This window comes from Urocitellus parryii, chromosome 8 (assembly GCF_045843805.1).
Source record: "Urocitellus parryii isolate mUroPar1 chromosome 8, mUroPar1.hap1, whole genome shotgun sequence".
Taxonomy (NCBI): domain Eukaryota; kingdom Metazoa; phylum Chordata; class Mammalia; order Rodentia; family Sciuridae; genus Urocitellus; species Urocitellus parryii.
The window spans coordinates 123,348,049-123,373,481 of record NC_135538.1 but is presented as its reverse complement, the minus strand read 5'-3'; the positions used below and the strand labels follow the sequence as shown (position 1 = coordinate 123,373,481).

At 41.8% G+C, this 25,433-nt stretch overlaps 1 protein-coding gene and 1 pseudogene across 1 annotated transcript; one reads left to right on the top strand and one right to left on the bottom strand.

Moving 5' to 3' along the window:
- Positions 1 to 7,561: 7,561 nt before the first annotated feature.
- LOC144256739 (uncharacterized) lies at positions 7,562 to 12,823 on the bottom strand. The gene is given in 4 exon segments (XM_077802220.1): positions 7,562 to 8,399; positions 8,402 to 10,772; positions 10,775 to 12,253; positions 12,320 to 12,823. Coding segments are annotated over 4 exon segments (5,172 nt in total). The 3' UTR covers positions 7,562 to 7,581.
- A 5,282-nt stretch (positions 12,824 to 18,105) lies between these two features.
- Positions 18,106 to 18,954, top strand: LOC113177798 (olfactory receptor 2H1-like; annotated as a pseudogene).
- Positions 18,955 to 25,433: the final 6,479 nt, after the last annotated feature.

Below are 25,433 nucleotides of genomic sequence, written 5' to 3'. Positions count from 1 at the left end.
TGTGTTCTTTGTCTTATGAATTTGAGGAATGAAATTCACAGACACAAGGGTGAGAATAAAGTAATTGGATTTATTAGAGTAATAGAAAGGAGACTTCCCAAAAACGAGGGGCCCCAACAGAGGGATGCCAAAAGATTTCTTTTTAAGAAACTGTAGGAGTTTTTTAAGGCAGACCTGACAGCTCAGCACAGGTATTGGTGGGGTGAGGGATGCCAGAATGAACCAATCAAGCTCTTCAAACTCTGAACTTAATAAAACTATCAGAAGTGCTTAATTTCAATCCCTTAATTACATAATTAAGAGGACAGTTGGTGTGACACGTCTATAGGGAAGACAAAGCATTTCCGGTAGGGGTCTGCTTTGTGGTTGGCCATTGCTAGGGGTAGGGGTAAGAGTAACTAAGAAAGGGCTGCTATGGTTGAAGCTGTGAGGAACAGAAACAGGTATTCTAACTCAAAAGAAGTTGTAGTGGCTAAAGCTGACAAAGAGTAGCAAGTCACAATGTCCTGCAGACTTGATGTCTCCTTTCAGGTTGACATGTTGTCTCCCTCCCCTCATTTCCTTTCCCAATACCCTTATCCTGGCTACCTATGAGAGACCTATCTTCCTGCCTCACTGGGCTCAACACTCGGGAAAAAAAAAAAACACAACTTATGTCCTGTCTTTGGAAAAAACATAGTCCACCTTCAAAGGAATTGTCTAAGCCAACAAAATAACTGAAATGGCTAATGTAATTAATTATGGGTGCAGAATGGTGTGGGATGTCTAACTGAATTGGTCTAGGAGGAGAGCAGAACAATGAGAAAGTTTGTGAGAAATAAAAAGTCCTGTGGTCTATTTTCAGAATAGAGTAGTTAGCTTTAAATATAGAACGATTGTGTTATGGGTTTGTAGTCTCTGTTCAGCAAAGAATTGAAGAACAGGACACAGAGATAGCAAGCAAGCAGCAGGTTTCTTGGAAAACATCAGAGATATAGAGATGGACTTTTCCAAAGGTGCCTCAGAGCTGGAAATCTGGTGGGGAAGTTTTAGGTCTAGTTTTTTGTTGTTGTTGTTTTGTTTTTGCTTTTTTGTGTTTTTTTGTTTGTTTGGGTTTTTTTTGTTGGTGGGGGGGGGAGTTGTTGGGTTTTTTGTGTTTTTTTTTAATGGTCTCTGGAATTTCCTCCTTTCCTTATTTCCTTCCCTGTTCATGCCCTCCTCTCTGTTATTGATTGGTACCCCCTCTGTCTGCAGATCTATCTGACCATGAGTGCTTTTGTCAAGCAGGAAGTTGACCTCATCAGAAGACCCTCTCTATGCTCCATTGTTCTCACCTACCCCCAGCCTCCTCACTGGCCATCTTGTCTGACTGCCTAGTCCCTTCTGTATCTCCCTCAAGTTGGATGTAAGAAAGACAGCTGGCAGAATGAAGAGCAGAATGAAAAGTTACAAGCAGTAACACTGCAGGGTAAAGATTCATGGCCCCTTGACAAATGAGGTGAGAAAAAAGGAGACCCCACACATACCTGAACTGATGAAGCCAGCCTAATTCCATTTTAAGATTGAGAGCCATTTCATCACAAAGTCATGAAAAGTTAATTTCTGTTTTACTATAAATTACTGCAATTTCTAAACTTGTTTGGAATTCCTGCCAGTGCCTTGAACTCACCCATGCCTGGCTTTCCCTGCCAGATAACAACCCTCTCTAAAACCTTAGTGGTGCCTCGTAATCCTGGCTCCCCCTGACCAAATAACAACCTTCTCTGAAACCTCAATAGTGCCTTAAAAGTTCTGATGTTGGGATCTGAATTTACTCCCTACCTTGATATATCATGCCATGTAGATCATTAACCTATCTGCCTTTGTATTATGCTTGTCAAAATCCTGTTAGCTGTAAATTCTCAAGACACCCCCCCCAACCTTTGCAACTTTTTGTCCTATAAAACCTTGTTCCTGGAGAGCTAGGGTGCTGATTTCTAGCCCCGGGGTTTTCAGGAGAGACAGTTCTGGCCAGCCCCAGTGTACATTTGATTTGATTTAAAATTGGAGTTAGTGGTCTTTTCTTTTGTCAGAGTTCAACAGAGCCTGACCTGATCAACAGATTTCAACAGACACTCCACAAAAGAAGATAAGTATGCCTAATGAAGAGATGCTCAACACTTGAATCATCAGGGAATTATAAATTAAAACTATAGTAAGAATAGTGAGTCTAAAGATTTAACATGCAGTATGAGAATTATAGTTGGTAATATTGTATTATATACAAGAAGTTGCTGAGAATAAATGTTAGCAATCCTATTATATGCAAAAAAGTAACAATATGAGTTGATGTTTTGAATGTAATCATATATATCATAATCATATACATATTTGAATATAATCATACATATGATCGTACATATCATATATATGATTACATATATATTATCTATGGGTAATATAAATAATATGTATAATCATATATATGCATATACATATATACATAACAGGGTATACAACTCAAATTCACACAACAAAATTTAACATATTACTATCAGACCAGGCTCAGGGATTATCCCAGAATTAGCTTTTTATGGGGCAGGTGGATTAGGTTTGGCCTCTGATTTTAGCTCATTTTAGACTCATTTGCATTCATAGAAAATGATGGGATAGATTATTCATCTTCCCAAGTTTTTTGATATGAAAAATATAGTGAAATGTACTTATTTGGAAGTAGGAGAGGCACAGAAACAAAATAGTTAGCCCTCTATAGCCACCAATTTTTCATGGCCATTGGCCTGACAACTGGTGGTGAGCACTGAAGCTAGTTGTAATTGGTGCATCTGTAGCCAGCTCTGCCCTGGGCCAACCAATGTAGAAAAGTATTTTAATTAAAAAATTCTTAAATAATGAGATATCATTTCACACTCACTAGAATGGCTAACACATGATGCAAATGTTCCCTTTTTACCAAAATGAAATAAAATGTTCACAATGACTTCTACATGATAATTCACAGCAGATTAATTTATAACAGCAAAACTTGGAAAACATCTAAGCATATATTTCTGCATACCAAATTCCCTCCAAAATTTAATGCCTTCAGATAACACATTTTTTTTGTCTCACAATGTTATTGGGTTTCTGGGGAGATGATCTCAAGTATCAGTGCAAGTCACAATGGTACTTATGACTTAGTCTTGGATGTCACACACCATCATTTCTGTTCATTAAAGCAAATCACCAGGTACAACTCATACTCAAAGGGAAGGGAAATGGGCTCTACCTTGTTCATGCAGGAATGCCAGAAAAATGGGGATATATTTTTAAACCACAGACTCGAATATCCATTAACAGGAGAACAAAGAAACAAACTGTAATTTTAATTAACCAACAGAGTACCTCTCAAGAAAAGAAAGGAAGAAAGAAACTAACTAACTAACTAACTAATGATTCAGAAAGCAACTTGGATGAATGTTGACAATGTTGTGCAGGGTGTAAGAAACCAAACACAGAGAAGAATGTATGTATTAAATGGATCTTTCTGTGAAGTTCTAGGAGGAGAAAAACAACCTAAAGTGACACAGATTGTAGTGGCACCCTCTTTTCCACAAAAAGTCTTAACTGGGCTTCTCCAGAAATCTTCACCATGGCTAATTTTAGGATTGTTAGCAAGAGTCTCTACAAAAGATTTCTACATAGATAAACTTTCTATTTTCCTTTTGCTCTATTTACTTGGCCACTGGCCAGGAAGAAATCAGCACTGCAAGGGCTGGAAGTTCCCTTACTAGTTTTTCACAAACATTTATCCAGTACAATAGTTTGTAGAAATGTGTAAACAAGACCTTTGGCCTTGAGCTGGAGCTTCACAGAGAAGTCTACATTTCTAAGATAAGAGAAGTTACCAATTGGGCTCCAAGGTAACAACTGGCAGGGGGAGGAAAGAAAGGGGAGAAAAAGCTCTCTCCCTTCTCAGATGTTGTCCTTAAGGGTTAACTTGCCCAAAACAGTAAAAGAAAAAATTGCTTTTATGTGAACTTCCACAGACTGTGAACTTCTGAGCCCATCCTCTTACATGCTGGGTATAAAATTCTGAAATTACCTGAACTCAGGGTTCAAGGAAATGATGATTACAGCAAAAGCTGTGACCTCTGAACTTGGCTGCAGCCAAATAAAACTTTCTGCTATCTTCGGTGCCTTTCCTTGTTTGTTCCTACAACAAAATCAAATCTGTGATTGCCTAGAGAACAGATGGACAGAATTGTTGTAAATTGGCATGAAGAGTTTTCCAGAGTAATGCAAAGGTTCTACATTTTCACTAGGATGGTCTTTGCCTGGATATACATATTTATCAAATCTCAGTAAACTGGACATTAAAATGTACACATTTTATTATGTAAACTATATCTGTATTATGTAAGAAGAGAAAGGAAATAAACCAACTCAGGAGGTATTGAATGTACATTAGAGGCATGAGAGAAAAAACTGGAAACACAGGAGGGACCCTCAGAAGGTGGATAAGGAGACAATGGTGCCCTTGTACTCCCCACTGGCAGAACAATAGAGGGAGTGGCCTTTTAATAACCCACAGGGAGCATCTCACTGGCACATTTCCTCTGAGTCTTCTTCTCCCTTCTCAGTCATCATTAGTGCCAGGGACTATTAATTGGCTGTGGGCAGTAGGACCCCTCCTCTTGGCAGAATTTCTGAGCTGTTGTCCCTAGGGCATGGGAGTCCTGGGATCCCTCCCTTCACAAACTCAAAATGCCTCCCTTTCCACCTCCAGTCCCAGTAGAAGGGAAGTTAGCTACTGAGATTGAGGGAAGGGGCTTGTCACCAAAGAGCTCCATAGTAAAGAGCTGCCTCTGGCTGGCACTTGGGCTAAGGGGCGGGGCACATGGTTAATGAGCAGCCTCTTCAGCCTCAGAGGGGCTCAACTCAGCTCTGGTGCTGCCTAGACTACACTTTCCAAAAGCTATTTCTCCTGTGTGTGCCTTCACTCCTTTATCTGAAATGGAAGATAATAACAATACCCATCTCTTGTATTTGTTATGAGGGACAGTGAACATAAAGTTCCCAGGGAAATAAACACTGGGAATCATTACTCTTCCCCAATATCTAAGCTCAAATCAATTTCAGAGTGTGATAATACTTTTATTTCTCATTGTGAGAATCACATGGAGACTTCAGCCAGTCCAGAAACTACCTCCTTGTCACCACGAATTTCTGGCAACAAGATGATGATGAGATTCTGACCTCAATCACAAGTAAGTTATAAGTTTCTTCTTCTTCTTCAGCCCTTCAATTTCTACAAGTACTCAATGTAAGGGTCCGGCGAAACGTCGGAGTAAGAGACCACAAGAGACTGTCTTATGCAAAAGCAGAAGGGTGGGTTTATTTGGAGACCAGCATGCTAGGGCTCTCTCTATAGCAAAGAGAGATAGAGCCCTGAGAACAGCTTGAGCAGAGCTTATATACTTTCCCTGGAGAGAGCAGCGAGAGAAGTTACATTTTGTAGTTTGGCAGTTGGGGACAGCTCATTCTGGGAACAAGATTAGCAGACAGTCCACAGTTAGGGACAGCACATTTCTGAGAACAAGATTAGCAAACAGTTCTTAAGATTTCAACAGTGTTTTGTTAAGCATATAGAGAAATGGAGTGACAAGTACCTATTTTATTAACCTTTCATTTTTCACTTCTTCTTCTGGCTACTTTTAATCATAAAAGTGATCATTGGGGGGTGTCACATTCCGTGTCTACTAGTGGGGTATATAGTTGTCTGATTACCATAAATTTGATTTGTCCAATTTGGGCCTGGAGAAAGGAAACTACACGGTTGAGCAAACAGGGTCCTAATGTTAGCAACAATATAAGAATTATTAGAGGACCGGCCAAGGCTGATAAAAGCATAGTTAACCAGGGGGACTGTGTGAACCAAGACTCATACCACCTTTTTTGGGTCTCTCTCTCTCTTTGACGCTCTTCAAGGCGTCTTCTTAGTTTACTCATTGATTCTTTTACAACTCCAGTATGGTCGGCATAAAAACAACATTCTTCCCTTAATGCAGCACAAAGGCCCTCTTCTCTCAAGAAGAAGAGGTCCAACCCTTGCCTGTTCTGTAAAACAACTTCAGAGAGAGAGAGGTTAAAGATTCTTGTAAAGCTGTGATGGAGGTTTCTAATATCTTTAAGTTTTGGTCCATTGCTGTTTCTAATTGGGTCATTTGTTGTGTCCCACGGACCAGGGCAGTAGTCCTTGTGCCCACCCCTGCAGCAATTCCCATTCCTAATAAGATGGCTAAAGTGAGGGATACAGGTTCTCTGCGAAACCGGGTTGTATGTTCCTCTATTTGATCTTCAAATGAATCTGCGTCATGATAGAGCACTCTGGGAAACATCTGCACCATTACACAATAATTTACAGAGTTGTTAAATATCTGGGCTGAAATGCAAGGAGTCAACCCTGTGTCACATGCCCACAAAGTTCCATTATCAGGAGTAAGGAAACCCTGTGTGATGCCAATATGTTTTGTCTGGATACATAAGTGTTGTTTACTTTTAGGTGGAGACCCTATACATAAGCCTGTCCCGGTTACTTCTGGGAGGGTTAACTTAGGATTTTCACCCCAGTTACAGGAGGAACTCTGCGCTTTTACTGCATAAGTCCCATCAATTGCTATCCCTTCATAATAAGGAGGAGCAGAGGAGAGACAGAGCCAACAAGACTGAGTGAGATCTGGTTGTGCGAAATTCAGCACAGCAAAGGCTCTTTCAGTTAGCCTCCAGGGGAAGGGGTTGACTTCACTCTGAATTGGGGAAGAAAATGAAGGTGAAACTTGAGGAGTATGGGAAAGTGAAAGGTCCCTAGTAGGTTTAGGTTCAGGTGGTCTATGAGGCCCAATTTCTGGCTTGATGGGATTGGGTCCTATGGCCAAGGGAATTTCTTTTCTCTCCAACCTGATGGTGAACCAAAGGCCAAAATCATATCCTGTGGTGTAAAATCTCATTCCATAGGTTTTTCCTGAAAGCCATGCCCAGACATTCTGGTTTCTTCCTTTGGAGGTAAAGGTTATATTTAGGGGGTTGCATAGGCTATTTGTGTTACATGGAGTAGGGTCAACTAGTCCAGAAGTTTCCACTTGGGGGCTCCATTTAAATGGGAGACATTGTTTGGGATTTAATTTAGTATTATTCCTTCCTACCCGAATCAGACTGTCAGGGGAGTCTGGGTTCCACCAGATAGCCCCTGTATGCTCACATCCCCATGACTTACAGAAGAAGTCGGTTTTTCCCCCACACAGCCGTGACTGTTTGCGGCTTCGATAGTCCGCCGGGCAAACATAATAATCCAGGCTAGCCAACCTACATCTAGCTTGTATGTCCCTACATCCATAATGTTTGTTTCCATTATCTATGATACGGAGGGGATTTAATGGAATTTTAGTGGGATCTTTTTCATCAGGGATATCCCAATAGGAAAGACCTATAGCCAGCTGACAAATATCCGGGTGGAGAGATGGCCACCAGGTCCCTAAGGGGGCTGTGTGCAAGACAGACCATACTTCCTGTCCAGTAGGATTTATGATCAGCCATCGCTGCTGAACAGGCTGATGAGGATTAGGACTACTGATGGTCAAGGGGAGGATCCTTAGCCCTATCCACACGGCGAATACGCAATTTGAGAGGGTTATCAGTCTTTTCCAATTTCCAGCCAGAGTCTGGACAGGGAGCAGGCTTGAGATGAGAGGCATGGATCCAGGAAGTGATTCCTTCTACCTTTACTGCTGTAGGTGTTACAAGTAGCACCTAGTATGGTCCTTTCCAGCGAGGTTCTAGGGATGACACCTGATGTCATCTTACGTAGACGAAGTCTCCTACTTGATATCGGTATGGAGTCCCTTCGTCCCCAGGTTGGTAGGCAGTGGCCAGCTGTTTCCACAGGTATTGCTGGGTTCTTTCAAGAGCTTTTAGTCTGTCAAGCAAGGGGGTGTGAAAGGAATTGGTAGGTCTTAGAGTTGGGGTCAGGTCCCTTACTGGAGGAGGGGCACCATAGAGAATTTCATAGGGGGTAAGGTTACACAAAGAAACAGAGGGAGTATTTCTTGCACAAAACAATGCATAAGGCAGGAGCATAGTCCAATCTTTTATGCCGGTCTCTAAGCTTAATTTCGTCAAGGTCTCTTTAATGGTTCTATTCATTCTTTCTATTTGTCCTGAGCTCTGGGGTCTATAAGCGCAATGTAACTTCCAATTAATCCCCAGGGTCCTGGCTAACCCCTGACTTACCTGGGCCATGAACGCCGGTCCATTATCAGACCCTATTACCTTAGGCAGGCCGTATCTTGGAAAAATATCTTCCAGGATCTTCTTGACCACCATTTGCGCGGTTTCTTTTTTTGCGGGGAAGGCTTCAATCCATCCTGAAAATGTATCTACAAAGATAGGAGATATTTAAGTCCATACCTTGCTGGCTTAATTTCAGTAAAGTCCACTTCCCAGAATTGTCCTGGTCTGGTTCCTCGAAGGCACCTTCCTATAGGAAGCTTGGAGGGGTAAGCATTAACCAATTGACAGACCCGACAGGCTTTTGTTATTCGTTCAGCTAATTTTTTTCGCTGTGAGCCAGTTAGTGGAAAACTCTGTTCTTGATCTTTTAGGAATGCCTGCAGTTTCTTTGAGCCAAGGTAAGTGAGTTGATGTACATTATTAACGTAGTGTAGGGCTTTCTGAAATTGCAAGTTGGGTTCAGTGTTGTCAAGGAGTTCAGTGTCAGTGTCCTCAGATGTTAAGTTGTCGGGGTGCTCCGATGTAGTTAAACCTCCTGACTCATATTTCCCCCGTATGGAAAGTGTTAACATGGTTACTCTGTTTAGAGCTGCCAATTTAGCCTCTTTATTTGCCCTCCTGTTTCCAACCGCTACGGGATCATTTCCTTTCTGGTGTCCTGGACAGTGCACTATAGCTAGTTCTTTAGGGCTTTGTATTGCTGAGAGGAGGCAGAGGATCTCATCTTTGTTCTTTATTTCTTTTCCTGCTGAGGTTAATAGTCCCCTTTGCTGGTAGATAGCCCCATGTATATGAGCGGTAGCGAAGGCATAGAGGCTATCTGTGTATATGGTGGCCTTTTTGCCTGCTGCCAGCTCTAATGCCTTTGTGAGGGCGATCAGCTCTGCCTTTTGAGCCGATGTTCCCTCTGGGAGGTTAGAGGACCAGATGACTTTAGTTCTGCTAACAATTGCTGCCCCAGCCCACCGCTTACCGTCCTGGAGAAAGCTGCTGCCATCAGTAAACCATATGATCTCAGAGTGGGGCAGTGGCTGGTCCTTTAAATCCCATCGTATACTGGTTTCTTCTGCCAGTATATGTTGACAGTCATGAGTGACGGGTTCTGATGATTGTTCAGGTAGTAGTGTAGCCGGGTTAAGCGGGGCGGGGGGTCCCAATATTATTCTGTCCTTGTCAAGCAACAGGCTCTGATAGTGTGTTATTCTAGAGTTTGATAGCCATCTGTCTGGTGGCTGGCGGATGATGCTCTCTAGGGCATGGGGGGCTATAATGGTTAGCTTCTGCCCCAGCGTTAACTTATCAGCATCTTTGATTAGTAGGGCCGCCGCTGCTAAAGCTTTTAGGCAATGAGGCCATCCACTAGCCACTGGGTCCAGCTTTTTAGATAAGTAGGCTATAGGCCTTTTCCAAGGTCCTAAAGTTTGAGTAAGCACTCCTCATGCTATTCCTTTCTTTTCCTCAATGTAGACAGTAAAGGGTTTTTCTACATCTGAGAGTGCTAAGGCCGGAGCAGATAGCAGCGCCCTTTTGATGTTATCAAAAGCTTGTTGGTGTTCAGGGTTCCATTGGAATTGGGCATTTCCCTTTAACAACAGGTATAAAGGAGCAGCTAAGGTTGCAAACCCAGGTATCCATAACCTGCAAAAGCCAGCAGTCCCAAGAAACTCTCTGAGTTGCCTCTTATTAGATGGGGGTGGTATCTGCACAACAGTTTGTTTTCTGGGCTCAGTGAGCCATCGTTTACCGCCCCTAAGGGAATAGCCCAGGAAGATTACTTCTTGCTGGCAAATTTGGGCCTTTTTGACAGAAGCTCTATACCCGAGTTGAGCAAGCTCAGATAGTAGTGCTTGAGTCCCAGACTCACAGTTTTCCTTGGTGTCCGCTGCCAGTAGCAGGTCATCCACATATTGGAGTAGGGTGACTTCAGGGTGCATGGTTCTGAAGTTATTGAGATCTCTGTGGAGGGCTTCATCAAAAAGAGTGGGGGAGTTCTTGAACCCCTGTGGAAGTCTGGTCCAAGTTAGTTGACCAGATGTTCCGGTTTCTGGGTCTACCCACTCGAAAGCAAACAGCAATTGACTATCTTTATGCAGAGGTAAGCAAAAGAAAGCATCTTTTAAGTCCAGGACAGTATACCATTTTCGCTCGGGGTTAAGGGTACTAAGCAGATTGTACGGATTAGGTACTGTGGGGTGAATGTCCTGCACTCTGTTGTTGATCTCTCTTAAGTCTTGAACAGGGTGATAGTCCCCGGTTCCTGGTTTTTTTACTGGTAGCAGGGGAGTGTTCCAGGCCGATTGACAGGACCTTAGGACCCCTAAGGCCAGATATTTCTGAATATGGGGCCTTATCCCATCTTTAGCTTCTTTGCTCAGAGGATATTGTTTAATATTAATTGGGGAGGCTGAGGTTTTTAACTCCACCATTATTGGAGGTTGTTTTACGGCGAGGCCTAACCCAGCAGTTTCTGCCCAGGCATCTGGGTAATCTGTTATCCATTTCTGGGGTAGCTTGCCTGTTTGATCAGTCTTGGGGGTGTGAAGAGTTGATGTTCATCTTCTACTGACATAGTTAAAGCCATGACTATAGGAGTTTTTACTGAAGGATTTAGAAATTCCATTTGGGGGCCTTCAGGGTTAAAAGTTATTGTGGCCCGGAGTTTGGTGAGCAGATCTCTGCCCATCAATGGGGCTGGGCATTCTGGGATCACTAGGAAGGAGTGATGGACTTTTCCTTTTCCCAGGTCCATGGTCCTCTTAGTTGTCCAAGCCCGATATTTACTGCCATTAGCCCCTTGAACTAGAGACCTTTTAGTTGATAGAGGGCCCAATGGGGCCTTAAGGGCTGAGTATACTGCCCCTGTATCCACTTCAAAGTTTACTGGGGTCCCCTCCACTTCAAAAGTTACCCTGAGCTCGGGGAAGGGATCCGAGCCCCGACTTTCCTAGTCATCCTCCAGAGTTAGAACGGCTGGTTGGTGTGGCTGTTTCTTTCTAGGGCACTCTTTGACCCAGTGTCCTTTTTCTCTACAGTAGGCACATTGATCTGAGGCCAGATGTGGCTTCTGGCGTGGGCCCAGGTATCCCTTTTTGTCTCCCTGTCTCCTAACTTCTGGCCTATTTGTTGTTGTGATCAGGACCTTAGTCAATGCCTCAGTCTGTCTTTTGCTTCTTTCATCCTCCCTTTGCTCCCTTTCTTTCTCCCTTTGCTCCCTTTCTTTCTCCCTCCTTTGTTCCTTTTCTTCCTCAGTTTCTCTCTTATAATATACCTTCTCAGCTTCTCTGACTAAATCTCTCAAAGTCATATCTTGTAATCCATCTAAGCGTTGTAACTTTTTTCTAATATCTAGGGCAGCTAGCCCAATAAAGGCCATCGTGACAGATGCCTTTTGATCCTCTGCCTGAGGATCAAAAGGAGTATATCTCCTATATGCCTCCATAATTCTCTCCAGAAACATAGAGGGTGATTCATTAGGGCCCTGAATAATCTCTCTTACCTTGGTCAAATTAGTTGGCCGTCTAGCGGCTGCTCGGAGACCCGCTATTAGAGCCCGGCAGTAAGTGGACAGATGCTCCCTACCTTCAAAGGTGTTGGGGTCCCAGTTAGGTCGGTTCAAGGGGAAGTCAGCTTCGATTATGTTGGGAAGTTGTGTCGGTCGCCCATCTGGTCCGAGAATATTTTTTCTTGCTTCCAGGAGGATTCTCTCTCATTCCTCTGTCGTGAAGAGAGTGCCTAAGAGTTGTTGGCAGTCATCCAAAGTAGGCTGGTGTGAAAACATCAATGATTCTATCAGACCTGTGAGCCGGGTGGGGTCCTCGGAAAAAGGGGGATTGTTATTTTTCTAGTTATATAGATCTGAAGAGGAGAAAGGCCAATACTGGTAGATTTTCATTTCTCCACCATGGCCATCTTCTATCATTGGCCCATGAGGACGGAGGGGAAGTATCACGGGGGCTTCAGGGTTTTTAATCATTCACTGCCGGCGAGTTCCTTTAGCCGGGCCAGCTTCCTCCAGGGGAGGAGGGGCTATGTGTGCCTCGGGGAAGTCATCTGAAGGATGCTGGGCTTGCTTAACCTCCTTCAATGGTGGAGAAGCTGAGCCAGCAGCAGGGGAATCACTTAGAGGGTGTTGGGGGTTGGGGAACGGAGGCAGGGGATAAGGAAAGGGAGGAGGGTCCAGCAGAGTCAAATCTTGAGACTCAGGGAGAACAAAGGGTGGAGGAGGAGGTTTGAGAGATAGAATCGTAGGGGGAGGGGTAGGAGCAGGAACAGGGACAAGAAAAGCCTTCACCCAAGGAGGAGGAGATTCATAAAGGTCCTGCCAAGTTAAGATATATGGCTGTTGATCTGGATGGCTATGTGGCCCCAGCTGAAAAACAGTATCTCTGACTTTTTGAATCAATGGGGAGTAGAAAGATCCTTCTGGAGGCCATCCAACTCCAAAGGCGGGCCATTCTGTGGCACAGAGAGTCTGCCAGGTCCAGCGTTTTACTGAAAAAGAAAGATTCTGAGCCCTTATGCGGACTTCAGCCCAGTGATCAAGGATCAGGGACAGAGGCGTGGAATGACTCTGTCCCATAATGAAAGTTACTTGAACAAAGACAGGGACAATATAAATGTGACACAAACATGGACACACAGTAAACAGTAAACGTGTAACACAAGTTCAGAGGTAAAGATTAAAAACAGATAGTGAATTCAACCTGAGAGAAAGAATAGATGCCGGCAAGACCAGACGGGTTGGCAGCAGAATACAGATGAGGGCACCTTGTCCCTCCCAGATGGGGGCACCTCCGTCCCCCCCAGAGTCTCCCAAAGCGTCCTTTGAGGAGACGTGGTCTGTGGCTTCAGGGACACGTCTATCCACCACCGCCAGGGGGAACTTACGCTCTCCGCTGACAACCACACTCTGCCAACCCAAAACCAGAAAACCAGAAAAACCAGAAGGCTCTGAGAGCTTACGCTCTCCAGCCCAAAACCAGAAGGCCCTGAGAGCTTACGCTCTCCAGCCCAAAACCAGAAGGCCCTGAGAGCTTACGCTCTCCAGCCCAAAACCAGACTCTGAGCGATCGCAAAGGAAAAACAAGAAGGAGAAGAAGGAGGAGGAGAAGAAGAAGGTAAGGCGCCTTACTTACCCCCCTAAAGGAGTCTTGTTGAGGTCTCCCTGTCCGGCGATGCGCAGTTCCCGGCCAATGCACCAAATGTAAGGGTCCGGCGAAACGTCGGAGTAAGAGACCGCAAGAGACTGTCTTATGCAAAAGCAGAAGGGTGAGTTTATTTGGAGACCAGCATGCTAGGGCTCTCTCTATAGCAAAGAGAGATAGAGCCCTGAGAACAGCTTGAGCAGAGCTTATATACTTTCCCTGGAGAGAGCAGCGAGAGAAGTTACATTTTGTAGTTTGGCAGTTGGGGACAGCTCATTCTGGGAACAAGATTAGCAGACAGTCCACAGTTAGGGACAGCACATTTCTGAGAACAAGATTAGCAAACAGTTCTTAAGATTTCAACAGTGTTTTGTTAAGCATATAGAGAAATGGAGTGACAAGTACCTATTTTATTAACCTTTCACTCAATAGTGTTGGAAATCCTGCCTGATGAGGAGTTACTGGGGGTTGAACCCACATGTGCTTTACCACTGAGATACATTCCCAGGTCTTTTTATTTTGAGACAGGTTCTCACTAAATTGCTGAGGCTGGACTTAAACTGGAAATCTTCCTGCCTCAGTCTCCCAAATCACTAGGATCATGGGCAGGTGTCACCACACCCAGCTTTCTTGAACTGGGGCTTAAGTGCCAGAGACTGGGTAGCTTTCTGCAAGTTAATCAACACTTATGAGACTTTCTTTTTCTATAAAGAAGGGCTAGTATTAGTTAAATTGCAAATTTCAGAGATTCCAGGAAATCACCAAACACAGTGTCTGGAATATAAGGAAAAACTGCTAAAATAATAGGAGGTTATCATTGGAATGTAGATCAGCATTTATAACTCATTATCTTGCAGCAACTAGTAAAGGGATGGCTCTCTGGTAATCAATAAGGGAATAAATGAATGTGTGTGTGTGTGTGTGTGTGTGTGTGTGTGTGTGTGTGTGTAAATAACAAGGAGGAGGAAAAGTAGTGCTTGCTTTATATTAGGCCTAGAGAGAAGGACCATGTAGAAATAAGAGGGAACCAGAGTCAAAGGAAAATTTAAAGTGAAGATATTTTTTAAAAAGTATAAAGTGAGACAAGTTGTCAAGAGAGCAAGAATATGAGAAATGCTGCAGTTCAAGGATCAGTGAAATGGGTAGGCAGTTACGGAGATAGAAAAGATAAGGCACTATGGAGTTTAAAAAGATGAGGACTTCAACTAATGAGAGGAGTGCTTCCATCTCCAGAGAGAAAGAAAGAGATGTTTTCAGGGAGGGGTGCCCAGAAGACTCCTGAGGTGTTGTGTTCTTAAATGGGGGTGGAGAGTACTGGGACACCATGTGTTTATTCTATTATTCCATATAATCCATAAGTAAGGTTTAGTTGCACTTTTATTTGGATAATTACTTTTTAAAAGGGAACAAATCTTATCTTCAAGGGGAAGAACAATGATGAAGGAAGGAAAATAGAAGACCAAAAAGAAGAAATCTGCACAAAAAGGGAAATGAAAGGTGTCTTTTAACACATATGGATACCCCAGGATGGGGAGATGAGCATGCCATGCCACAAACTCCCAGGGCACTTTCTGCCCACCAGACCACCAGCTTGCCACCTCTCACCTCATTGGTCTTCCTAAAATCGTCTGTGCTCAGAGACTCTCGGTTCCTGCCTCATAATTGCCAGGGAGGCTGCCATCCCATCCCTAATCTGTGAGCTCGCCATCTGTGTCCCCCACTGTTTGCACAGCAAAAATTCATGTCCCTTCCTCTAAAAAGCTTTCCTTGACCCATCCATCCAGATACCTCCTTTACTGTGAAGACTTCTTTCTTCTATACATTATCTTTATTTGCCTTCAATTCTGGGAGTCTCGATGGTTTTCTTGATCCCTCCGTGTTTATTGAGTGTAAGAAGACACACCCCTGCAAACCCTCAGCTTCTCATGTAGAACCTGAACCCATCAGCCTGCACTTTAAGGCTCAAGATCTCTGTGACAAGGGAAAGGAGAAGCCAAGGATAGGCATACAGTATATTTCTTAAAGAAAAAAAAATGTGAAGGACATTATTGACACAATTATGAGTATAGTCTACTGAGTAATTATTTTATCAATATTCTGCTGTTCTTAAATAAAAGAACTTCTGTTTTCCTAGAAACATGAAGCAATGAAGAGGCTTTATATATGCTACCCACTCTTCAATGGCATAGAATAAATATAATTGAAAATGCAAAGGCAAAAATGGAATGATTAAAAAGTGGCACATACTAATAACATTGAAATAAAGGGTATGTTCAAGTTCTCTCTTTACACTACTCTTAAAATTCTTCTGGGGGATGGGGTTGTGGCTCAGAGATAGAGCTCTTGCCTAGCATATTGGAGGCACTGGGTTCAAACCACATATAAAAATAAAATAAAGCTATTGTGTCCATCTATAACTAAAAAATATTTTTTAAATTTCTGAAGGTTTGAATTTTAATATAAAAAGTCTGAAGTCTCAAATAGTTAATAAAGACAGTATGAAAAAAAATCAAATTTCTGCTTAAAATGTTCACTATCAACCCAGTGGTGTTTTTTGTTTGTTTGTTTTTGTATCAGGAGTTGAACCAAGGGTCCTTAACCACTGAGCCATACCCCCAGCCCTTTATTTATTTTTTAGTTTGAGACAGGGTCTTGCTAAGTTGTTTGGGGTCCCGCCTGGTTGCTGAGAATGGCTGGCTTTGAACTAGTGATCCTCCTGCCTCATCCTCCCCAGGATCACAGGCCTGAACATCACTACAGGCAACTCTGTATTTTTCTAGTGATATAGTCTTTCTGAAGAGGAAAAAAGGGCCACCCCACCCTTATGTCCCAGAACAAAATAATTGGCAGCTTTTTTTTTTCCTTCATCCTATTTGCCTATATTGCACAAAATGTTGAGGTTAGGGGTTTTTATTTGTAGAGAAAACTCTTATGTTAATAAGTCATAATTATTTTTTTAAACAGGGAAGGGACAAAACCATCTAGCTGATCTGTCTGTATACACTATCATTATATAGAGTGCAAAACCTCTCTTCCTTAATACATATATTCTGCCTCTGGTTGCCTCCACTGCAAACAAAAGCAGGTACAAACTTGCATTATGGTACAAGGAAAAGGCTTGGTGACCAGCAGTGGTGATGCTGCTTTGCAGGTTTGTCAGCAATTGTTTTATAAGGAACATGGTAGTTTTTGTCATGAATCCTCTACATTTTAATTATTGCATAATGAAACTTCCAGCCTTTCCCATGTTCCTATTTGATTCCTTCAAGGTAGGTCTCACTGAGTGTGAAGCCCCCACAGGGGTACAATCATTTCTTTCACACTGCCTCATGCTGGGCCTGCAGGCATGCTAACTCTTAAAACCAAGAGCATCATTATGAAGAGTTCAAGGACTGCTATACAGTGGGGGTGCTCCATGTGTGTATTTGGATGTGGAAGCACACGCCCATCTGTGCATCTGTCCAGGGATTGAACCCACGCATGTTTAACCACTGAGCTATATTCCCAGCCCTTTTTATTTTATTGAGACAGTCTCTCACTAGGTTGCCTAGACTGTCCTCCAGCTTCTGAACCTCCTCCCTAAGCCTTCCAAAGAGCTGAAATTACATGCCATTTACCACCACACCAGCTACAATGGTTCTTGGATGACCAAGCAGAAACACAAGCAGAGCTGTAGTCCCTTGCCTTAAACAATCGGCAAAATTATGGCTGTATCATTTCCTTGGGAAAATGGTTTTGCCCTAGGGAAATAAAAATTAAATTTAAACATTCTGTAGTCTGGTATTTTTGACCTTGAAGTTTTGTTAAATGTGGCCAAGCACCATAAGACACACCTCTCAGGAGGCTGAGAGAAGGACTTCAAGTTCAAGGCCGTCCTTAGAAATATAGCAAGATGAAAGGAAGGGAGTGGGAAGTGGAATAGGAAAGACAGCAGAATGAATCGAACATAACTTTCCTATGTTCATATACAAACACATGCCCAGTGAAACTCCACATCATGTACATTATACTCTCATGTATAATTAAAAAGAATAAATAAAAAATTGAAACAAGAAGAATGGGATCCAAGTTAGAATAAGTTATACTCCATGTGTGTATATATGTCAAAATACACTCTACTGCTATGTAGAAAAACAAAATTTGAAATATATATATATATATATATATATATATATATATATATCCTCAGAGCAACTTAGAATAAAAAAATAAAAAAGCTCACAATTTAGCTCAGTGATGTAGTATCCCTGGGTAAAATCTCCAGACCCAAAAAATAAAATTTTATTGCTAAATCTGCATACGCAAACAACAAAATTTTTTTTCTAACTCTTTCTGGATGTACAGAATGACTACAGTATTCATTCTGTTCATCCAGAAGATACATGCTCAATAAGTTACTGCAGATTTAATGAAGAATAATAAACACGTTATATGTCAATTGCCTTTGTGTTCAACCAGAAAGTCAGAGGCACCAGAGTGGAGCTCCATCCATTGTCTACCATATTGCTGCTTTCCGTCCTCCCACTAGACAAAGCTTGACCAGGAAGATCAAGGTAACAGAGGTGCTGGATGGTGATGTACTGGGAATGGGAGCCTAGGAGAGAAGGAGGGGAGAAATGTCCACTTAATGTGGCCTGACAAGCATCTGAGTTGACTTTTTACAAAACAGGTTGGAGCTCACTCATCTCATCCTTCCACTTCTGAACAGGAACAGGCCATGGTCAAACAAAGCTCCCCAGTGGGATTCCTCCTTCTGGGCTTCTCAAAACACCCAGGGCTGGAAAGGATTCTCTTTATGGGTTCTTAACTTCCTACCTCCTCACCCTGGTAAGCAACACACTCATCTTGCTGTCAGTGCTGGGCCACAGGCTCCACTCCCTAAAGTACATTTTCCTCTCCAGCCTCTTTTTTCTTGGACATCTGCTTCACCACAAATTGTATCCCCGAGATGCTGGTCAATCTCTGAGGCCCCAAGAAGGCCATCCTGGTCTGAGCTGCTTTATCTTGCTGTTCATCTTCATGCCCCTGGGAACAACTGAGTGCATCCTCCTGACAGTGATGGCCTTTGACCACTATATGGCTATGTTGGTTCTGGCCCAATCCATAGTCCAGACACCACCCACTCTCCTAGTGCCCTTCTATCCCCACCAGCAGATAGATGACTTTTTGTGTGAAGTTCCTTCTCTAGACTATCCTGTGGCGATACCACCTACAATGAAATCCAATTAGCTATGTCCAGGGTCATCTTTGTGGTGGTTCCTCTCAGCCTCAACCTTGTCTCTTACACTGCTATAGCAAGCGAAGTACTGAGAATTAACTTTGCCCAAGCATGGAAAAGAGTTTTAGGGACCTGCTCTTTCCATCTCATGACTGTCACTATTTCTACAGCTCAGTCATTGCTGTCTATCTTCAGCCCAAAATCCCTATACCCAAAAGAGAGGCAAATTCTTTGCCTCTTCTATGCAGTGGGCACTCCTTCACTTAACCCATTCATATACACCCTGAGGAGGTATAGAGGTCATTCAGAAGATTGCTGGGGAAGGAAGGCAATTCCAGGGAGAGCTGAGGGAGATCTGATTCAAATACTTTCATGATTTCTCTTCATGAGACTCTTTGATGAGTTTCTTCATGATTTGTAAAAATATTGAGTTCCCCAAGCCATGCACCCAAACCACTGCAGAGGGTCAGTGTGGCCATGTGGTATCTCAGAGACAGACGGAGGTCCAGCTAAGATAAGATGTATATCTTCATAAAATATCTTAAATTCAGATATGATCCTGTCTGTCAATGCTTAATATTTCCTCTCTTATGTTTTGCTCACAAGAAGTCCATATAAGGAAATACTGGAGCCATAGCTGATCTGAGACTTAGAAAGATGCCTTTTACTTCCCATGGAGTATGAGAAGATAGGCTATCACATTCTGCATTCCCTTTCTTCTTTTATCCTTCAAGTAACAGCCACAGGGAAGAGAAACTAAAACTCAACCAAATCCATCACCTCATAAACGTATTGTTTTTTAAAACCAAAATACAGCTATCAATCTAATGTACACAGCTACTGCCATACTATAATCACCAATAACAGTTTTCATCAGATTATAATAATACTGGGATATTAGGAGGAAACTTGCCACAATGATGTGCTGCATAACGATGTTTTGCTCAACAGTGGAACACATATATGCTGGTAATGCATGATTTTATCTGCTAGTTTTGTGGGAGTCACTTACTTTATATAAGTAAATTTTATGATGTTCACAGAATGATGAAAACATGTAACAATTCCTTTTTCCAAACATATTTCCATTGTTCAATAATATATTACTCTATTTTAATTACAATATTTCCTCTCTTCTCTATCAAGGAACCCAGAAAGACAAGGAAATCATCATATTGGCTATATGATGCTTAACAGGATGCTTCTGTGAGGCTTTTGTTCCTATCAGATAACCAGATGTCAACTGAAAAGTAATTATATATGTAATATAGTAATATATATATGCATTATACATATATATCATACATAGATCATGTTATACACCTAAAGTCACACAAAATTTTTAATAAAAAATTAAAAATGAGACATCACTTTATAATCACAAAATTGGCTACCATATGATCCACAAAGTCTACTCATAGGTATTTACCCCCAAAATGAGAATATATGATCACAAAAGATTTGTACATAAAAATTCATAGCACATTTATTCATAACAGCAAAAGCAGGAAACCATGTATTGCTACATAACAAATTCCCTCCAAAACATAGTGACTTTGCCCCTTAACCCAGGGTCAGTTCACCACTGAACTACATCCCCAGTCCCTTTTATTTTTTATTTTGAGACAGGGACTCACCAGGTTGCTCAGGCTGACCTCAAACTTGCCATCCTCCTGCCTCAAACTGCTGGGATTACAGGCATTTGACACTACATCTGGCATGGGCCACCATGCCCCACATGATACCTCTTCTTTACTTTCTTGTACCAATTGGGAAACTTTCTGAAGTAGTGATTGAGAAATCAAAGAATTTTTGCACTGGGACTACACATACATATACATGTTGAGCTCACCATTTCAATCTTCATTCGGCTCCTAAAATAATCAGCTTGAAAAACAAGGTTTGTACTGGCAGTTTTATACTACTGATGCAAAATCAGAATTTTTTCCTTAGGTTGGTTGGGAAATTTTGAATGGTGGTGAAAGACTCTTCTGGCTGGAGTGCTTGAAAGATCTTGCACCAGCATGGGTGTGAAGATTAACTGAAAGGGACCTAAAGATAAATACAGGCATTCACCCCAAATGGGAATGAGCACATATGCCATATCCTATTTGGGGAATCACTATTACATGTAGACTGGAAGTATACTGGGGCTTGGTAGGGTTAGTTATTCTTGTGTATTATGCAGAGAAAAACTATTACTGAAATGAAGAACCTATATAGTGGCTTGGTCTCCTCAATGACTTAGCTCTTTCCTAGTTTCTCCCCAACACTGGATATACTTTCTTTTCATTCCTTGTCTTTCTCTATATTCCTTGACTTTCTGATTGGTGTTACACAGAAAGTAAACCAATAATAATTCTTTTAGTTTTTCTTTCAGCCAGTCTGCCACACCCTTATTAGTACTCAAAGAAGACCAAAAAGAAATCAACATGACCCATTATCAGGGAACTAGAATGACAGATTTACCAAGAACAAAAATGACTTCTTGGGGTAGGAGTCTTAGATGGCTCTCCAACACTTCTGTTTCTCCATTCCCTCTAGGATAATTCTGGAGTCCACAAGTTGTTATTCTGCCCCATTTTCATGCCCCGTAGGGATCAGTTGAGAAAAGCACAAAGTTAGAAAAAAGCAAAGGTAGATCTATAAAATCCTGCCAATACAGGATGATGTCTAACAAACAGGTGATTAGTTCTTCTTCAATAGGCAACTGACCTCTTGGCAGAAGCCTCATATTCTAGCTGAACTATTCAGGTAATTTGTTGTGCCTAGTCTGAATGCCACGCAGCAACTTTAATGAATTTCCATTCTTCTTCAAACTTTCTATATTCCTATTAAATATCAACTAGACAGTTCAATATCTGGTATGCTATAATTCCTACTTCTTATAAAATTCCAATAACCATCTTCCTTTTTAAAATTTCCTGGTATCACCCAATAAATCCCATCTCTATTTCCCTTTGAGATACTTATGTTTTCCATGATAACTTCTCCCAATACTTTTCCTTCTTTCAATGATCTATTGCTTTATTTTTCATTAATCATGACCTCTTATTTATTTTGCTTTCCCTTCTGTCTTCTTCCAATCCATCTTCCTTAAAACCCTTCCAGAAAATGCAAAATGTGGAGACAGTGAAAAGAACAGAGGTTACCAAGGGCTATAAAGGGAAAGGGAAGGATGAAGAGGAGACAAAGAGAATTTATAAGTCCATAAAATTAGTTGGTATGTACTATGATATGTTTTTCTAAACCCATAGAATGTATAACACCAAGAAAAAGCCCAAACATAAACAATGGGCTTTAATGATATGTTAATGTAGGTTCATCAATTATAGCAAACTATGATTCTGGAGTGGGATATTGATAGTGGGTGAGACTGAAGAGGGGAAAGTATTCCTGGAATTTAAGAAATGTGCTTTCTGCACAGTTTTACTGTGAAGCTAAAACTGCTCTAAAAATAAAATCTATTTAAAAGGTGAAGAGTAAGAACAAAGAAAACCTCAGTACCTCTCCATAATCATATGTGGAATGATTCTTGCAAACTTGTCTTCTCCTAAAAAGAAAACCTCAGTACCTCTCCATAATCATATGTGAAATGATTCTTGCAAACTTGTCTTCTCCTAATTACTAAAATTCTCTATTTTCTACGTATACTTAGAGGTGAAAAAATATTTCAAAACATCAAATATCAAACATAAATCACTCAACACTTCCTTACAAACATTATGCTCCTTCTCCAGATTTTCTATATTCTCTTCTTCACAACTGAATGTCCTTTCCAATATCCACTGGAGAAACTCTCTTCATTTCCTGGGCTTTTTCAGCAGGAAAATATGCTTGTTGCAGCACGTTCTTATAGGAAGCCAAGACACACGATGTTCAAATCCTTAAAAATAATGAAATGCAACAATGATTGCTATTAAAATGCCCATCAATCCCACAAGCCTACATTTCCATCCCGGACACACACACACACACACACACACACACACAGCGGAACTCGCTGCCACACACACACACACACACACAAAGAGGAACTCGCTGCCACACACACACACACACACACACAAAGCGGAACTCGTTCACACACACACACACACACACAAAGCGGAACTCGCTGCCACACACACACACACACACACAAAGAGGAACTCGCTGCCACACACACACACACAAAGACACACACACACACACACACACACAAAGCGGAACTCGCTGCCACACACACACACACACACACAAAGAGGAACTCGCTGCCACACACACACACACAAAGCGGAACTCACACACACACACACACACACACACACACACAAAGCGGAACCCGCTGCCAGGAAGACTTGTGCTGGAGCTCCACCTCCCGGCCCTACCCCCACCTCGCGGGGCAGCGGGCCCCTCTAGGATGCGCGGGAGGGCTGACGTCGGTGGTTTTAACCCTTCTCTCCAACTTCCTGCTTAGCTTCCCTCCCGGGAGTTGGGCGAACTCAAGGCGCCTTTATACCCTCAGCACAAGTGAGAAGTGAGATGGCGAAAATAAAACAGGAAACTGTGGGAAGCTGGTTGGTCCTGCAATCCAAGCAGAGAACTCTTTGAAGGAGTACTGGAAACGGGAAAGACAGGAGAGGAGCAAAGCCAGGAGAGAAATGAATGAGAGTGGAAAGAAAAAGGAGCTGGCCTGAGTGATTTCTAAGGGCTGAAGCAGAGAACCGAGAGGTTGTTTAGAAAGCTAAACTTGGATGACAATGTCCAGAGATTTCAAGAGGAAAAGGGGTGTTTACACAAACTGGAGTGAATTAGGAAGAAGGTTCTGTAGACAGGGCAGGAGCAAGGATAATAGAAGTTTTCCTTCTTCAATCCTTTGTACTTCAATTAAAATAATAAAAATAAAAGTTTGTACACTTGAAAATATCACTGTCCGCCTGCTCATATCTACGTTTAGATACAGAAAAGCAGATTAGTCCTCCAGATTCTGAAGTTACCACTTATTCACCCTGCAACTTCACAGAACAACCTTTACTTTTCCTGTATAACAAGTGATTCTTTGAGGACAATCCCTTCACCATCTTCTCTCACGCCCCAAGTCAATCAAAACACAGCAACAATTATTCATAATGGTGCATCATTGGTCCTTCTTATTTGAGTTTCCAGCTTCTTGGACTGAAAAGTGATTGTGTCTCTAGCTCTCCAGCCTGTCCATGGCCATTGGGGGACCATTCAGTCTTTGCTGGTATAAGTCAGTCTAGTAAATCTCTTACAATACATCATACAATGAAGACCACTCAGTAATGAAAAGAAATGAATGACTGATACATGAAGCAACCTGAAAGAATCTCAGAAGATTACCAAGTGAAATTAAGTAGTCATGGAAGAGCACATAATGTGAGTCCTTTATATGAAGTTCTAGAAAATGCAAACCATTGTGAAAGAAAGTTGATCATAGGCTGGGGGTGTAGCTCAGTGGCAGAGCACTTGCCTAACCTCTATGCAGTCCTAGGTTCCATCTCCAGCATGGGAAAAATAAAAAGATCAATGGTTGTCTGTGATTAAATCCCCTTGATAAGAGGGATGGGGGTAAGAAGAACATTTGGGTTGATAAAAAAAAAATTATGTAGTTTTTTTACAGCAGTGTTTTCACAGAATATCAAAATTATTGGACTGTACTTTTAAATAGATGCATTTATTGGATGTAATTTGTGATCTAATAAAGATTATTTGAATTTATTAAAACACCAAAATATATACCAACCATAATAATGCCTCACTCTATTTTATACAGTACTTTTAAATGCTGATTTAAAAGAAGAAAGATTGTTCATCTTAATTTACAAGCACTTAAAAATACAGCTATAAGCTATAGACCTTGTACCTGCTCTGCCAGAGTTTATGTCCTAGTGGGGGGAAACAATAAGACAAGATAGCAAATGCCTTGAACTAACAGAATTCCAAAGAGTAAGATTTCCACCAGAAAATAAATGCATTCCATTCCTCTATTGTATGGGCAAACCAGGGGCAAACCCACTGGCTGCAATATTGGGCAGATAACTCAGATAATAAAAGTTCTTTGGTAACTTTTGGTCCCAAGAATGGACTTACATAAATAAAATGATGGAAATCCTATAGCAATATTTTGCATTTCCATTTGCCAACTAGTGCCCACCTACAGAAGAACTGGGAGAAGAGGTCACTCTATGTTCCTCCCCTACTTACCACAATGCCTTTTTACCTCTCCCAAACTTGGAATTGGAAGGCAGGGCAGGGAATAATTTAAAGGGCATAAAGGGTCTTACTAACTGTAGCGTCCTAAAATTTGATGGATTTCCTCTCATTATAATAAATATTTATCGCTAACTCCCTTAGGGCTTGGCAAATACCCTAAACTAACATTTTTCCTTAGGAAACATACATAGGGTCCACATGTACCTCCCAATATCCACAAGCATTTCTCACCTGCAGATCCTTCCTGCCATGACTTTTCTGCTTGATTTCTTCTTATCCCCTCCTAAGTCAGGATTGAGCCTCCACTCCTATTTGAGATGTATTCTGAAAAGTGAGAAAGGGACAGTCCTGGACAAGAAAAGGGGAAAAGTATTCCAGGAAGAAAACACAGCTAGTATATGTTTAGCATGAGTTTAGTGTGTTTAAGGAGAAGAGGGGATACCTAGTGGTTTCATATAACCAAGACATATAACAGCAAGTCTGATCAAATACACAAGAGCTTAAACAGGTATAGCTTGGTAAGCCTGGTCCTTCGACCTCAGGCAGGCATAGAATTTTAGATATTCTTGGTGCTGAAAGCTATATATACAGTGCAACATTAATAATAAAAA